At 54.0% G+C, this 16,713-nt stretch overlaps 1 protein-coding gene across 3 annotated transcripts in view; it reads left to right on the top strand.

Moving 5' to 3' along the window:
* The first annotated feature begins 2,906 nt into the window (after positions 1–2,906).
* Positions 2,907–16,713, top strand: part of RGS19 (regulator of G protein signaling 19) — a 60,780-nt gene continuing 46,973 nt past the window's right edge. For 2 of the 3 annotated variants that reach the window (XM_040331532.1, XM_040331531.1), the window contains exon 1: positions 2,908–3,061. Coding sequence is in view for 1 of the 3 variants with exons in the window: in XM_040331529.1 (XP_040187463.1) it covers positions 2,915–3,061 (147 nt within the window). In the remaining 2 variants the exon portion in view is untranslated. Of the gene's footprint in view, positions 3,062–16,713 lie in introns of all 3 variants that reach the window. The other variant, XM_040331529.1, reaches the window with a different exon arrangement.

Below are 16,713 nucleotides of genomic sequence, written 5' to 3'. Positions count from 1 at the left end.
CGTTTCACCACAGTAGGGGGTATGTCTTCAAGGGAGGAGATTGAGCGAAAGCCAGCCTTTAGATTTTTGCTAGAGGTTAGCATCGACAGTGTGCGGCTCCACTTCCTACACTTGAAGACCAAAGGGCCACAGTTGAGCGCCAAGATTGTAGAATGCAAGTGGATCTTACTACTAGATTTCTAGGAGGACATAATAAACCAGTAATTCTCATAATACTCATAAGTGATCTGGGTGGAATGATATCAATATAGAAGAACTTCAGTGGAACCTCAGATTACGAGCATAATCCATTCCAGGAGAATGCTTGCAAGCCAAAGCATATCAAAGCCACTTTCCCCATAGAAGTCAATGGAAACTAAAATGATTTGTTCCGCATTGACTTCAATGGCATGCAATACCGCATGTGGCCAGAGGTGTGGGGGGCCCTGGAGAGCCTCGGAAACGGCCGGAAAGGCCCGAGGACACCTCGGCAAACCTCGGAAACGAAGTATTTCCGTGTCTTTCCGACCGGCGCCGTTTGGCTACGGCGCCCCCCCACCTCAGGCCAAATGCGGTACTGCACACCGCTTTGGCCTGAATCCTGCTCGGAAAAAAACCCAACACAGGATGGTTGTACTGAAGTTGATCGATTGGATCGACATCAGTACATCTAATCTGCCCATAGATGGATCGGAATTTGATTGCTCTTGTACCAAATTACGATCCATCTATGGCTGACTTAACAGCAGTGGGGTCGTGTATTATAGAAGAGTGCAGTGTGTGGAGCAGTACATTGTAACGGAGTGCAGTGTGTGGAGCAGTACAGTGTTAGGCTGGGTTTACACTGCTGCGAATTCTTTTGGGAATTTGTGCGTTGCGATTGCTCAAATTCGCAAGTCATTAAAATAACATTGTTTCCCATGAGTGGCGTTCACATCAATGCGGTGCGGATCTAAGCTGCGGGGAAAAAAGGGTCCTGTGCGAGTTTGATCCGTGTGCGATGCAAATTCAGCTCTATAGCCTGCCATTCCCTGAAATCGCAGCAAAAACACGATTTTACAGTGATTTTGAATTCGCAGCAGTGTGAACCTAGCCTAAAGGAGTGAAGTGTATGGAGCACCACAGTGTAAAAGGAGTGCAGTGTGCGAAGCAGTACAGTGTAGAGGAGTGAAGTGTATGGAGCAGTATAGTGTAAAGGAGTGCAGTGTGCGAAGCAGTAAAGTGTAAAGAAGTGCAGTGTGGAGGAGTGCAGTGTGTGGAGCAGTACAGTGTAACAGAGTGCAGTGTATACGGCAGTGCAGTGTGGAGCAGTACAGTGTAAAAGTGTGCAGTGTGTGGAGCAGTACAGTGAATAAAGCAGTACAGTGTAAAGGAGTGCAGTATAATGGAGTACAATGTACAGGAGTGCAGTGTGTGGAGCAGTACAATGTACAGGAGTGCAGTATAATGGAGTACAATGTACAGGAGTGCAGTGCATACGGCAGTACAGTGTAAAGGAGTGCAGTGTGTGGAGCAGTACAATGTACAGGAGTGCAGTGTGTGGAGCAGTACAATGTACAGGAGTGCAGTATAATGGAGTACAATGTACAGGAGTGCAGTGCATACGGCAGTACAGTGTAATGGAGTGCAGTGTGTGGAACAGTACAATGTAAAGGAGTGCAGTGTATACGGCAGTACAGTGTGGAGCAGTACAGTGTAAAAGTGTGCAGTGTGTGGAGCAGTACAGTGAATAAAGCAGTACAGTGTAAAGGAGTGCAGTATAATGGAGTACAATGTACAGGAGTGCAGTGTGTGGAGCAGTACAATGTACAGGAGTGCAGTATAATGGAGTACAATGTACAGGAGTGCAGTGCATACGGCAGTACAGTGTAAAGGAGTGCAGTGTGTGGAGCAGTACAATGTACAGGAGTGCAGTGTATACGGCAGTACAGTGTGGAGCAGTACAGTGTAAAAGTGTGCAGTGTGTGGAGCAGTACAGTGAATAAAGCAGTACAGTGTAAAGGAGTGCAGTATAATGGAGTACAGTGTAAAGGAGTGCAGTGTGTGGAGCAGTACAATGTACAGGAGTGCAGTGTGTGGAGCAGTACAATGTACAGGAGTGCAGTGTGTGGAGCAGTACAATGTACAGGAGTGCAGTATAATGGAGTACAATGTACAGGAGTGCAGTGCATAGGGCAGTACAGTGTAAAGGAGTGCAGTGTGTGGAGCAGTACAATGTACAGGAGTGCAGTGTGTGGAGCAGTACAGTGTACAGGAGTGCAGTATAATGGAGTACAATGTACAGGAGTGCAGTGCATACGGCAGTACAGTGTAAAGGAGTGCAGTGTGTGGAGCAGTACAATGTACAGGAGTGCAGTGTATACGGCAGTACAGTGTGGAGCAGTACAGTGTAAAAGTGTGCAGTGTGTGGAGCAGTACAGTGAATAAAGCAGTACAGTGTAAAGGAGGGCAGTGTGTGGAGCAATACAGTGTACATTATAATGGAGTACAATGTAAAGGAGTGCAGTGTATACGGCAGTACAGTGTAAAGGAGTGGTGCATTGTATGAATACACTGTATAGCATTGCATGGAGACATTTCGTAGTACTGTGTGTAGTGCAGTGTATAGCATGCAGTAGTACAGTGTATAATGCAGTGTATATCAGTGCAGTGTATGAAGTGTATGGAGGTACAGCAGAGATCAGAAGGGAAGTGTATGGAGGAGAGGAGAGGACGGATTAGTCGTGGTTGGGGGATATGACTGTACAGCGCTGTGTATACTGGTGTAGGGCGCAGTATGGCGGTGTAGAGTAGAGCGGTAGGGCCGGTAGTGGAGGGAGATCGGAGGTGTGAGTCGGTGGCGGCTCCCGGTGCGGTGTACGGCAGATCCCGTCTCTCGGTGACTGACGTGGAGTAGCAGCAGCAGCAGATCGGAAGTGAATGGGGGGCGGGGCGCATGCGCAGTGCGGCGCTGGCTGTGTCTGTGTCCCCGGGTCCCTCCCGTGTGTCCCGGTTCCCGGGTCCCTCCCTCCCGGTGCCGGCTCTCCCCCCAGCCAAGCGGATGTGCTTCAGGAAGAGACCGGGCTCCACTGCTGCCCAAATCGTGAGTACCAGCTGCCCCCCCTCCCTCCTTGCCCGGCTCAATCACTACACAGGGCTCCGATCCGGGGTCCCTCCAACCGTGCCCCGGTGTCCCCCCCACCGAGCCGGAGCCCGCTCCTCTTCCTGCACCTCCCACCTACTCTACACCCCCCACACAGCCACTCCACAGCACTGCACCCCTCACTCTACACCCCCCCCTCCACTGCACCCCCCTCACTCTACACCCCCAACACAGCCACTCCACAACACTGCACCCCTCACTCTACACCCCTCACTCTACACCCCCCACACAGCCACTCCACAACACCCCTCACTCTGCACCCCCCACACAGCCACTCCACAACACTGCACCCCTCACTCTGCACCCCCCACACAGCCACTCCACAACACCCCTCACTCTGCACCCCCCACACAGCCACTCCACAACACTGCACCCCTCACTCTGCACCCCCCACACAGCCACTCCACAACACTGCACCCCTCACTCTGCACCCCCCACACAGCCACTCCACAACACTGCACCCCTCACTCTGCACCCCCCACACAGCCACTCCACAACACCCCTCACTCTGCACCCCCCACACAGCCACTCCACAACACTGCACCCCTCACTCTGCACCCCCCACACAGCCACTCCACAACACTGCACCCCTCACTCTGCACCCCCCACACAGCCACTCCACAACACTGCACCCCTCACTCTACACCCCCCACACAGCTACTCCACAACACTGCACCCCTCACTCTACACCCCCCCTCCACTGCACCCCCTCACTCTACACCCCCCCTCCACTGCACCCCTTACTCTACACCCCCCACACAGCCACAGCACTGCACCCCTCACTCTACACCCCCCCCTCCACTGCACCCCCTCACTCTACACCCCCCCTCCACTGCACCCCTTACTCTACACCCCCCTCACTCTATACCCCCCCCCCTCCAGTGCACCCATCACTCTACACCCCCCTCCAGTGCACCCCTCACTCTACACCCCCCTCCATTGCACCCCCCTCCAGTGCACCCCTCACTCTACACCCCCCACACAGCCACTCCACTGCACCCCTCACTCTACACCCCCCTCCACTGCACCCCTCACTCTACACCCCCCTCCACTGCACCCCTCACTCTACACCCCCCTCCATTGCACCCCCCTCCAGTGCACCCCTCACTCTACACCCCCCACACAGCCACTCCACAACACTGCACCCCTTACTCTACACCCCCTCCACTGCACCCCTCACTCTACACCCCCTCCACTGCACCCCTCACTCTACACCCCCCCTCCACTGCACCCCTCCACTGCACCCCTCACTCTACACCCCCTCCACTGCACCCCTCACTCTACACCCCCCCTCCACTGCACCCCTTACTCTACACCCCCCTCCAGTGCACCCCTCACTCTACACCCCCCACACAGCCACTCCACAACACTGCACCCCTCACTCTACACTCCCCCCTCCAGTGCACCCCTTACTCTACACCCCCCTCCACTGCACCCCTTACTCTACACCCCCTCCAGTGCACCCCTCTCTACACCCCCCTCCACTGCAACCCCTCACTCTACACCCCCCCAGTGCACCCCTCACTCTACACCCCCCACACAGCCACTCCACAACACTGCACCCCTCACTCTACACTCCCCCCTCCACTGCACCCCTTACTCTACACCCCCCTCCACTGCACCCCTTACTCTACACCCCCTCCAGTGCACCCCTCACTCTACACCCCCCTCCACTGCAACCCCTCACTCTACACCCCTCACTGTACACCCCCCCAGTGCACCCCTCACTCTACACCCCCCACACAGCCACTCCACAACACTGCACCCCTCACCCTCCACCCCCCCTCCACTGCACCCCCCACATTACACCCCCCCTCCAGTGCACCCCTTACTCTACACCCCCCCTCCAACCCTCAAATTACACCCCCCTCCAGTGCACCCCTTACTCTACACCCCCCCTCCAGTGCACTCTACACCCCCCTCCAATGCACCCCCTCACTCTACACCCCCCCTCCAATGCACCCCCTCACTCTACACCCCCCCCTCCAATGCACCCCCTCACTCTACACCCCCCTCCAATGCACCCCCTCACTCTACACCCCCCCTCCACTGCACCCCCTCACTCTACACCCCCCTTCAATACACCCCCACCCCTCTCTACACCCCCCTCCACTGCACTTATCACTCTACACCGCCCTTTCCACTGCACCCCTCTCTACACCCCCCTCCACTGCACCCCTGACTATACACCCTCTCTCTACACCCCCCCTCTACACCCCCCCTCCACTGCACCCCTCTCTCTACACCCCCCTCTCCACCACTTCACCCCTCACTCTACACCCCCCCCCTCCACTGCAGCCCTCACCCCCCTCCTCCATTGCCTCCCTTACTCTACACCCCCCTCCTCCATCTGCTGCACCCCTCACGCTACACCACCCCTCCCCCACACATCTATGTACCCCCACTGCTCTACTGTACAGAACCCCCAACACATACAACTCTGAACACCACTGATCTACTGTACAGCACCAACCCCATACAACTCTGCGCCCCACTGATCTACCGTACACCCTGCCCCACTCTACATAATACTGCACCCCTCACTATACACCCTGCCCCACTCTACATAATACTGCACCCCTCACTATACACCCTGCCCCACTCTACAGAATACTGCACCCCTCACTATACACCCTCTCCCACTCTACAGAATACTGCACCCCTCACTATACACCCTGCCCCACTCTACATAATACTGCACCCCTCACTATACACCCTGTCCCACTCTACAGAATACTGCACCCCTCACTATACACCCTGCCCCACTCTACAGAATACTGCGCCCCTCATTATACACCCTGTCCCACTCTACAGAATACTGCGCCCCTCATTATACACCCTGTCCCACTCTACAGAATACTGCGCCCCTCACTATACACCCTGCCCCACTCTACAGAATACTGCACCCCTCACTATACACCCTGTCCCACTCTACAGAATACTGCGCCCCTCATTATACACCCTGTCCCACTCTACAGAATACTGCACCCCTCACTATACACCCCGCCCCACTGTACAGAATACTGCACCCCGCCCCACTATACAGAATACTGCAGCCCTCACTATACACCCTGTCCCACTCTACAGACTACTGCACCCTTCACTATACACCCTGCCCCTCTCTACAGACTACTGCACCCCTCACTATACACCCTGTCCCACTCTACAGACTACTGCACCCCTCACTATACACCCTGCCCCACTCTACAGAATACTGCACCCCTCACTATACACCCTGCCCCACTCTACAGAATACTGCACCCCTCACTATACACCCTGCCCCACTCTACAGAATACTGCACCCCTCACTATACACCCTGCCCCACTATACAGAATACTGCACCCCTCACTATACATCCTGTCCCACTCTACAGAATACTGCACCCCTCACTATACACCCTGCCCCACTCTACAGAATACTGCACCCCTCACTATACACCCTGCCCCACTCTACAGAATACTGCACCCCTCACTATACACCCTGCCCCACTCTACAGAATACTGCACCCCTCACTATACACCCTGCCCCACTCTACAGAATACTGCACCCCTCACTATACACCCTGCCCCACTCTACAGAATACTGCACCCCTCACTATACACCCTGCCCCACTCCACAGAATACTGCACCCCTCACTATACACCCTGCCCCACTCTACAGAATACTGCACCCCTCACTATACACCCTGCCCCACTCTACAGAATACTGCACCCCTCACTATACACCCTGCCCCACTCTACAGAATACTGCACCCCTCACTATACACCCTGCCCCACTCTACAGAATACTGCACCCCTCACTATACACCCTGCCCCACTCTACAGAATACTGCACCCCTCACTATACACCCTGCCCCACTCTACAGAATACTGCACCCCTCACTATACACCCTCTCCCACTCTACAGAATACTGCACCCCTCACTATACACCCTGCCCCACTCTACAGAATACTGCGCCCCTCATTATACACCCTCTCCCACTCTACAGAATACTGCGCCCCTCATTATACATCCTGCCCCATTCTACAGAATACTGCGCCCCTCACTATACACCCTGTCCCACTATACAGAATACTGCACCCCTCACTATACACCCTGTCCCACTCTACAGAATACTGCGCCCCTCATTATACACCCTGTCCCACTCTACAGAATACTGCGCCCCTCACTATACACCCTGCCCCTCTCTACAGAATACTGCACCCCTCACTATACACCCTGCCCCTCTCTACAGAATACTGCACCCCTCACTATACACCCTGCCCCACTCTACAGAATACTGCACCCCTCACTATACATCCTGCCCCATTCTACAGAATACTGCACCCCTCACTATACACCCCGCCCCACTCTACAGAATACTGCACCCCTCACTATACACCCTGCCCCACTCTACAGAATACTGCACCCCTCACTATACACCCTGCCCCATTCTACAGAATACTGCACCCCTCACTATACACCCTGCCCCACTCTACAGAATACTGCACCCCTCACTATACACCCTGCCCCACTCTACAGAATACTGCACCCCTCACTATACACCCTGCCCCACTCCATATAACACTGCACCTCTGACTATGTACAGTGTCCCCACCATCTAATGTTCCACTACATATACTCCCATCACTCACTATTCACCCTGCCCCCACCCCATACTGCTCCACTCTATATACCTCTTCACCCCTCACTATTCACCCTAACCCCCCCCCCCATATTGCTCCACTCTATATACCTCTTCACCCCTCACTATTCCCCCTAACCCCCCCCCCCCCATATTGCTCCACTCTATATACCTCTTCACCCCTTACTATTTACAGTGCCCCCATCCCATACTGTTCCACATTAAAGCGATAGTAAACCACTGGATGTTTTTTTTTTTTTGTTGTACCCTGCGTGGTAAAGCCATAATGTGCTAGTATGTTAAACTTCTCTTAAAGCAAAGCCCTTACAGCGCCGAGCTGCCACCGCTGAAGCCGCTCCCATCTTCGCCAGTCTTCCTTCCGGGTTCACAGACTCTGACTGGCCGCAGCTGCGATGCGTAGGAGCCACAGTTTATGGCACAGGGCCCTGGCGGCCGTTCCTTCAGAGCGCATGCACCAGTGATGTCACTTTATAGAAAATTGCACTGCTTTAGGATGTACCCTCCTCCCTTCTTATCCTGGGGGACTCCACTCTGTAAAATACTGCACCTCTTTACTGTGACCACTGCCCCATCATAGTACTAGAGAGCCCCATTCTGTACCCAGCCACAACCCCATACCAGCTCTACTAACACATGGGAAGCCCGGCTTTGTAGAACTTTGCACCCCTTCCTTTATATTCAGCCCCCTGTTAGTACTGGGGAGCCCTACTCAACTGTACCCACGTTCTGTGTGTTCGGGCCCCATCCCATCCCATCCTGCTCGCTAGTAGTACTAAGGAGTCCCACTCTCTAGAACACGGGTGTCAAACTGGCGGCCCTCCAGCAGAACTACAAGTCCCATGTGGCATTGCAAGGCTGACAGTTACAAGCATGACTCCCAACAGGCAGATGCATGATGGGACTTGTAGTTCTGCAACAGCTGGAGGGCCTGCCAGTTTGACACCCCTGCTCTAGAACATTGCATTCCTATCTACTTACCCTGCCCCCACTCTATACTACCTTCTCTCAGTACTAGGGAGCCCAGTCTCTATATTAATGCACCCACCCCCTCCCTTCAATATACCCCTCCCTTACCACAATACTACTTCCTCATCCTCTCCAGGTATGGTGGCCCAGCTTTTCAAAATACTGCACTACATAATATTTCTATACTGCCCCCTTATCTCCTCCTAGTACTAGGGTACCACTTTATGTACCATATACTATTCTCTGCCACAACTCAACACTCACCTTGAGTCCTGGGCCTCCTCTCAATAGTCACCCACCCTCTACAATACACCATGTCTCTGGGGGCCCCTATTCCCTATAGCACTGCACCCCCATTCCGTTGCAGGCAACATAACACCCCTTTCCCGAAATCCTCTCCCTCCTGGTGTTTGGGGGATACATATGTTTGAACTCCATAAATCTATCCTTTTCTCCAGGTGTGGTACCCCAGTGTGAAAAGCGCTGCACCCCCTTGTAGCAAGTACCCCCTTCCATGTATTATTCCATAACCCAGTTTAATAGTACCCCTTCCTTCTCTGTAGATACCAGAGCCCCTATTCCCTATATCACTGTACCCCCTTTCAGTTGCAGGCACCATAACCTACCCTTGTCCCAAAACTTCTCCTAGTATTAGGGGATCCGTGTGTTTGAACTCCACAAAACTATCCGCTTCTCCATTGTGATACCCCAGTGAGCTGTACCCCCTTGTAGCAAGCACCCTCTTCCAGATCCCAGTTTAATAATACCTCCTATCTTCTCTGTAGGTATCAGAGCCCCGTCTGCACATGAATTCCGTACCACTTATACCAAAGCATACCCCGCCGCCTATATTGGGGGCCCCGTACCCCTTACCAGGCTTCTGGGGCGAAGGGAACTGAGAAATAACAGAGCCTTCCCCTGTCATTCATTCATCCCCTACAGATCAAAAGGCCTAATGGATATGGAAGAGCCAGGGCTGTCTTAATGAGAGGGCACACCTGGGCACTGCCCAAGGGTCCCAGCTGCATGGGGGGTCCCTGCCCTTTCCCCAAAGCAGCTGGTCCTTGAAGTTGGGGCAGCCCGGACTGCCCCTCTACATCCCAGATATCCCCCCAGCACTCTGACCCCTCTACACCCCAGATACCCCCCCAGGACTCTGACCCCTCTACATCCCAGATATCCCCCCCAGCACTTTGACCCCTCTACACCCCAGATATTCCCCAGATATCCCCCCAGCACTCTGACCCCTCTACACCCCAGATATCCCCTCAGCACTTTGACCCCTCTACACACCAGATATCCCCTCAGCACTCTGACCCCTCTACACCCCAGATATCCCCCCAGCACTCTGACCCCTCTACACACCAGATATCCCCCCAGCACTCTGACCCCTCTACACCCCAGATATCCCCTCAGCACTTTGACCCCTCTACACACCAGATATCCCCTCAGCACTCTGACCCCTCTACATACCAGATATCCCATCAGCACTCTGACCCCTCTACACACCAGATATCCCCCTAGCACACTGACCCCTCTACACCCCAGATATTTTCTCAGCACTCTGACCCCTCTACACCCCAGATATCCCCCCAACACTCTGACCCCTCAACACCCCAGATATCCCCCCAGCACTCTGACCCCCTCTACACCCCAGATATCCCCCAGCACTCTGACCCCTCAACACCCCAGATATCCCCCCAACACTCTGACCCCTCTACACCCCAGATATCCCCCAGCACTCTGACCCCTCTACACCCCAGATATCCCCCAGCACTCTGACCCCTCTACACCCCAGATATCCCCCCAGCACTCTGACCCCTCTACATCCCAGATATATCCCCAGCACTCTGACCCCTCTACACCCCAGATATCCCCCCAGCACTCTGACCCCTCTACACCCCAGATATACCCCCCCAGCACTCTGACCCCTCTACACCCCAGATATCCCCCCAGCACTCTGACCCCTCTACACCCCAGATATCCCCCCAGCACTCTGACCCCAGATATCCCCCCAGCACTCTGACCCCTCTTCACCCCAGATATCCCCCCAGCACTCTGACCCCTCTACACCCCAGATATCCCCCCAGCACTCTGACCCCTCTACACCCCAGATATCCCCCCAGCACTCTGACCCCTCTACACCCCAGATATCCCCCCAGCACTCTGACCCCTCTACACCCCAGATATTCCCCCAGCACTCTGACCCCTCTACACCCCAGATATCCCCCCAGCACTCTGACCCCTCTACACCCCAGATATCCCCCCAGCACTCTGACCCCTCTACACCCCAGATATCCCCCCAGCACTCTGACCCCCTCTATACCCCAGATATACCCCCAGCACTCTGACCCCTCTACACCCCAGATATCCCCCCAGCACTCTGACCCCTCTACACCCTACATATTCCCTACGTCCTACCTACTTGATTTCTGTTTACCTGCACTGTCTCCATTGTAGGGGCCCCAGTGCATTACTTTGCTCAGGGGCCCATGATGCTATTATGACGGCCCTGGGAAGAGCCACATTTTACTTTTCATGTCCTCCAGTGCCAATGGGGCAACTTGAGCAGGACCCGCTCTCCTTATTTTTTATATTTAATATGACGAGGGAACATTTATTGTACGTGACTTGTGTGTGTGAAGGGTTAATCAGGGGGCCAAAAAAAAAAAAGAAAAACTCCACTTTTCCAGGCCTGGAGTGATGTGTCTGTAACATAGTTACTAATTGTATGCAATGAGTGTATTTGTAGCGATATGTGATTGAAGGGCTGAACGGGAGACTGAGGTTGACTCTTCGAAATGCTGTAAAAGGATACAAATGTATAAATTTAGATCTGTACACAGGATTTTTTTTACATATGTCTTTAGTTTAGCAATCCTCATGTGGTGTGTGTTTTTCCCCTGTGTATGTCATCGTATGTGTGTAGCAATCTTCCCTTCACCGAGGGGGGGAAGCTCTCTGTAAAGCTTCGTGTGTTATGACTGTCCGTCGGGATTTCAGGAGACAGAAAGGGAGATGCCCACACGGCAATATTAGATGAAGCTTTTCATTGTCCCCTGCCTTGTTGTGTATACAGTAAAATGCTTTTGTCAATGTGCTGTGTGATGTGGCAGACCCGCCAATGGAGCCTCGGTGAAGGATTTATGTTTGATCTGTGCTCGGATTTATGTTACTCGCTTAGATCACTGACAGACTTCCACGGCACTTTGGTTACGTAGGCCACCTGCGTCAGGTCGCTGCTCCCCAAAGGAGAATGGTTATGTAGGCCTCTAGCTTTAGGCTCTGCCCCCCAAAGAAAAATGGCTACGTAGGACACCAGCGTCAGGCTCTGCTCCCCAAAGGAAAATGGCTACGTAGGCCACCAGCGTCTGGCTCTGCTCCCCAAAGGAGAAGGGCTATGTAGGCCACCAGCATCTGGCTCTGCTCCCCAAAGGAGAAGGGCTACGTAGGCCACCAGCGTCTGGCTCTGCTCCCCAAAGGAGAATGGCAACGTAGGCCACCAGCGTCTGGCTCTGCTCCCCAAAAGAGAATGGCTACATAGGCCACCAGCTTTAGGCTACACAGGCCACCAGCGTCCGGCTCTGCTCCCCAAAGGAGAATGGCTACGTAGGCCACCGGTATCGGGCTCTGCTCCCCAAGGAAGAATGGCTACTTAGGCCACCAGTGTCAGGCTCTGCTCCCCAAGGAAGAATGGCTACGTAGGCCACCAGCGTCAGGTTGCTGCCCCCCAAAGGAGAATGGCTACACAGGCCACCAGCGTCCGGCTCTGCTCCCCAAAGGAGAATGACTACGTAGGCCACCGGTATCAGGCTCTGCTCCCCAAGGAAGAATGGCTACTTAGGCCACCAGTGTCAGGCTCTGCTCCCCAAGGAAGAATGGCTATGTAGGCCACCAGCGTCAGGTTGCTGCCCCCCAAAGGAGAATGGCTACATAGGCCACCAGCGTCAGGTCGCTGCCCCCCAAAGGAGAATGGCTACATAGGCCACCAGCATCAGGTCGCTGCCCCCCAAAGGAGAATGGCTACATAGGCCACCAGCTTTAGGCTACACAGGCCACCAGCATCCGGCTCTGCTCCCCAAAGGAGAATGGCTACGTAGGCCACCGGTATCAGGCTCTGCTCCCCAAGGAAGAATGGCTACGTAGGCCACCAGCGTCAGGTTGCTGCCCCCCAAAGGAGAATGGCTGCATAGGCCACCAGCGTCAGGTCACTGCTCCCCAAGGAAGAATGGCTACATAGGCCACCAGTATCAGGCTCTGCTCCCCAAGGAAGAATGGCTACGTAGGCCACCAGTATCAGGCTCTTCTCCCCAAAGGAGAATGGCTATTTAGGCCACCAGCATCAGGCTCTGCTCCCCAAAGGAAAATGGCTATGTAGGCCACCAGCTTTAGGCTACATAGGCCGCCAGAGTCAGGCTCTGCTCCCCAAAAGAGAAGAGCTACATAGGCCGCCAGCGTCTGGCTCTGCTCCCCAAATGAGAATGACTACATAGGCCACCAGCGTCTGGCTCTGCTCCCCAAAGGAGAAGGGCTACATAGGCCACCAGCGTCTGGCTCTGCTCCCCAAAGGAGAATGGCTACATAGGCCACCAGCTTTAGGCTACACAGGCCACCAGCGTCCGGCTCTGCTCCCCAAAGGAGAATGGCTACGTAGGCCACCGGTATCAGGCTCTGCTCCCCAAGGAAGAATGGCTACTTAGGCCACCAGTGTCAGGCTCTGCTCCCCAAGGAAGAATGGCTACGTAGGCCACCAGCGTCAGGTTGCTGCCCCCCAAAGGAGAATGGCTACATAGGCCACCAGCGTCAGGTCGCTGCCCCCCAAAGGAGAATGGCTACATAGGCCACCAGCATCAGGTCGCTGCCCCCCAAAGGAGAATGGCTACATAGGCCACCAGCTTTAGGCTACACAGGCCACCAGCATCCGGCTCTGCTCCCCAAAGGAGAATGGCTACGTAGGCCACCGGTATCAGGCTCTGCTCCCCAAGGAAGAATGGCTACGTAGGCCACCAGCGTCAGGTTGCTGCCCCCCAAAGGAGAATGGCTGCATAGGCCACCAGCGTCAGGTCGCTGCTCCCCAAGGAAGAATGGCTACATAGGCCACCAGTATCAGGCTCTGCTCCCCAAGGAAGAATGGCTACGTAGGCCACCAGTATCAGGCTCTTCTCCCCAAAGGAGAATGGCTATTTAGGCCACCAGCATCAGGCTCTGCTCCCCAAAGGAAAATGGCTATGTAGGCCACCAGCTTTAGGCTACATAGGCCGCCAGAGTCAGGCTCTGCTCCCCAAAAGAGAAGAGCTACATAGGCCGCCAGCGTCTGGCTCTGCTCCCCAAATGAGAATGACTACATAGGCCACCAGCGTCTGGCTCTGCTCCCCAAAGGAGAAGGGCTACATAGGCCACCAGCGTCTGGCTCTGCTCCCCAAAAGAGAATGGCTACATAGGCCACCAGCTTTAGGCTACACAGGCCACCAGCGTCCGGCTCTGCTCCCCAAAGGAGAATGGCTACGTAGGCCACCGGTATCAGGCTCTGCTCCCCAAGGAAGAATGGCTACTTAGGCCACCAGTGTCAGGCTCTGCTCCCCAAGGAAGAATGGCTACGTAGGCCACCAGCGTCAGGTTGCTGCCCCCCAAAGGAGAATGGCTACATAGGCCACCAGCGTCAGGTCGCTGCCCCCCAAAGGAGAATGGCTACATAGGCCACCAGCATCAGGTCGCTGCCCCCCAAAGGAGAATGGCTACATAGGCCACCAGCTTTAGGCTACACAGGCCACCAGCATCCGGCTCTGCTCCCCAAAGGAGAATGGCTACGTAGGCCACCGGTATCAGGCTCTGCTCCCCAAGGAAGAATGGCTACGTAGGCCACCAGCGTCAGGTTGCTGCCCCCCAAAGGAGAATGGCTGCATAGGCCACCAGCGTCAGGTCGCTGCTCCCCAAGGAAGAATGGCTACATAGGCCACCAGTATCAGGCTCTGCTCCCCAAGGAAGAATGGCTACGTAGGCCACCAGTATCAGGCTCTTCTCCCCAAAGGAGAATGGCTATTTAGGCCACCAGCATCAGGCTCTGCTCCCCAAAGGAAAATGGCTATGTAGGCCACCAGCTTTAGGCTACATAGGCCGCCAGAGTCAGGCTCTGCTCCCCAAAAGAGAAGAGCTACATAGGCCGCCAGCGTCTGGCTCTGCTCCCCAAATGAGAATGACTACATAGGCCACCAGCGTCTGGCTCTGCTCCCCAAAGGAGAAGGGCTACATAGGCCACCAGCGTCTGGCTCTGCTCCCCAAAGGAGAAGGGCTACATAGGCCACCAGCGTCTGGCTCTGCTCCCCAAAGGAGAATGGCTATGTAGACCACCAGCACCAGACTCTGCTTCCCAAAGGAGCTTTAAATCTAATATGCCTTTTTGTAGCCTTGCATGTGCACAAAAGATAGTTTTTCATAGACAATCTGGCTGTGTAAGGTGTTTTGTAAGACTTAGGTCTATGATAATTGGACTGTCTGGAAAAATATTGGATCTGCCCTTGTATTGTTGTTGTCTATACATGGTTTATGGGATGTAATCCAGAGAAAACTAGACTGCTCATTGAAATATAATGGGAACGGAACCCAGGACCCCAGTGTAGAAAGCGCACATTCACCCTTCTGAGGGCCTCTAAGTTTTAAATGGAGGTTGTCTACCCCAGTGGTGGCCAACTGTCTTGATATGGGGGGCCTCAAGTGCAATCCCCGGATATCACCAAAGGGTCATACATAAGATTCAGAGACAGCAGACACACAACAGAATATAACAGATGGTCAAAGACTGTGGACGTGATACAAGAGATGGTCAGAAATTGCAGCATGATACAATTGATGGTCAGAGACTGCAGAAATAATACAAGAGATGGTCAGAAATTGCAGCATGATACAATTGATGGTCAGAGACTGCAGAAATAATACAAGAGATGGTCAGAAATTGCAGCATGATACAATTGATTGTCAGAGACTATGGACGTAATACAGGAGATGGTCAGAAATTGCAGCATGATACAATTGATTGTCAGAGACTATGGACGTAATACAGGAGATGGTCATAGCAGTGGAAACTATCAGGGTCGCACTTGTGACCAGGCCCTGGCTTTCCGCCACTGTTGAGGGCCCCAGTGGGGTAGCTTACTACAGGGCTCCGAGATGAGAGCAAGGATTGGAGAGAGAGGAGAGAGTCGATCTGCTCCTTCTCCTCCTGCCCCTCTCCTCCTGTGTGTGCACCACAGGAAGTTTGAAGCCAAGTAGCTGAGTTTGATCATTTAGCTGCTGGGCTTCATGGTTTCCGTGTTTGCACACACAGGAGAGGGGTGGGAGGAGAAGGAGCAGATCGACTCTCTCATCTGTGCGAGTGAGGGAGAACTGTCAGTGCAGGCTCTGGGCTGTATGAGAGAGACACCCTGAGCTCAAAATTCTGCTGAGGAGGCACTGATGGGCACTGGTGAGCGGCACCAATGGGGCTGCACTGATTATCAGTATAAACAATGTGCCGACAGTCTTTCCGGTTAACGACTCTCCTTTCCTCACACAGATACAGCGTGGGGGGAAAGGACTGCTGACAATTGGCAAGTCTGTTTACATGTAATCAGTTCATCACATGGTAAAGGGCGGTTGTAATTGGCCCTTTATGTGATCTGCTGTGTCCAATAGACAGAGCAGTCACAGAGTGCACTGAAAGCACACGAGAGGCCTGGACACCCTCCCAGAACTGTAAGCCCAGGGCTCAGATGTAGGGGGGGTTCTTGCACCAGGACCCCGATTCCTGTTATGCCTCTGGCCAGAGACTGCAGACATGATACAAGAGATGGTACGAGACTGCAGACATGATACAAGAGATGGTACGAGACTGCAGCATGATACAGGAGATGGTCAGAGACTGCAGCATGATACAAGAGATGGTCAGAGACTGCAGACATGATACAAGAGATGAGAGGCACAGGACTTGTCAGCAGCTGAATGGAG

This window comes from Rana temporaria, chromosome 12 (assembly GCF_905171775.1).
Source record: "Rana temporaria chromosome 12, aRanTem1.1, whole genome shotgun sequence".
Taxonomy (NCBI): Eukaryota; Metazoa; Chordata; class Amphibia; order Anura; family Ranidae; genus Rana; species Rana temporaria.
The sequence above is the reverse complement of the archived record's forward strand: the minus strand, read 5'-3'. Positions and strand labels throughout refer to the sequence as shown.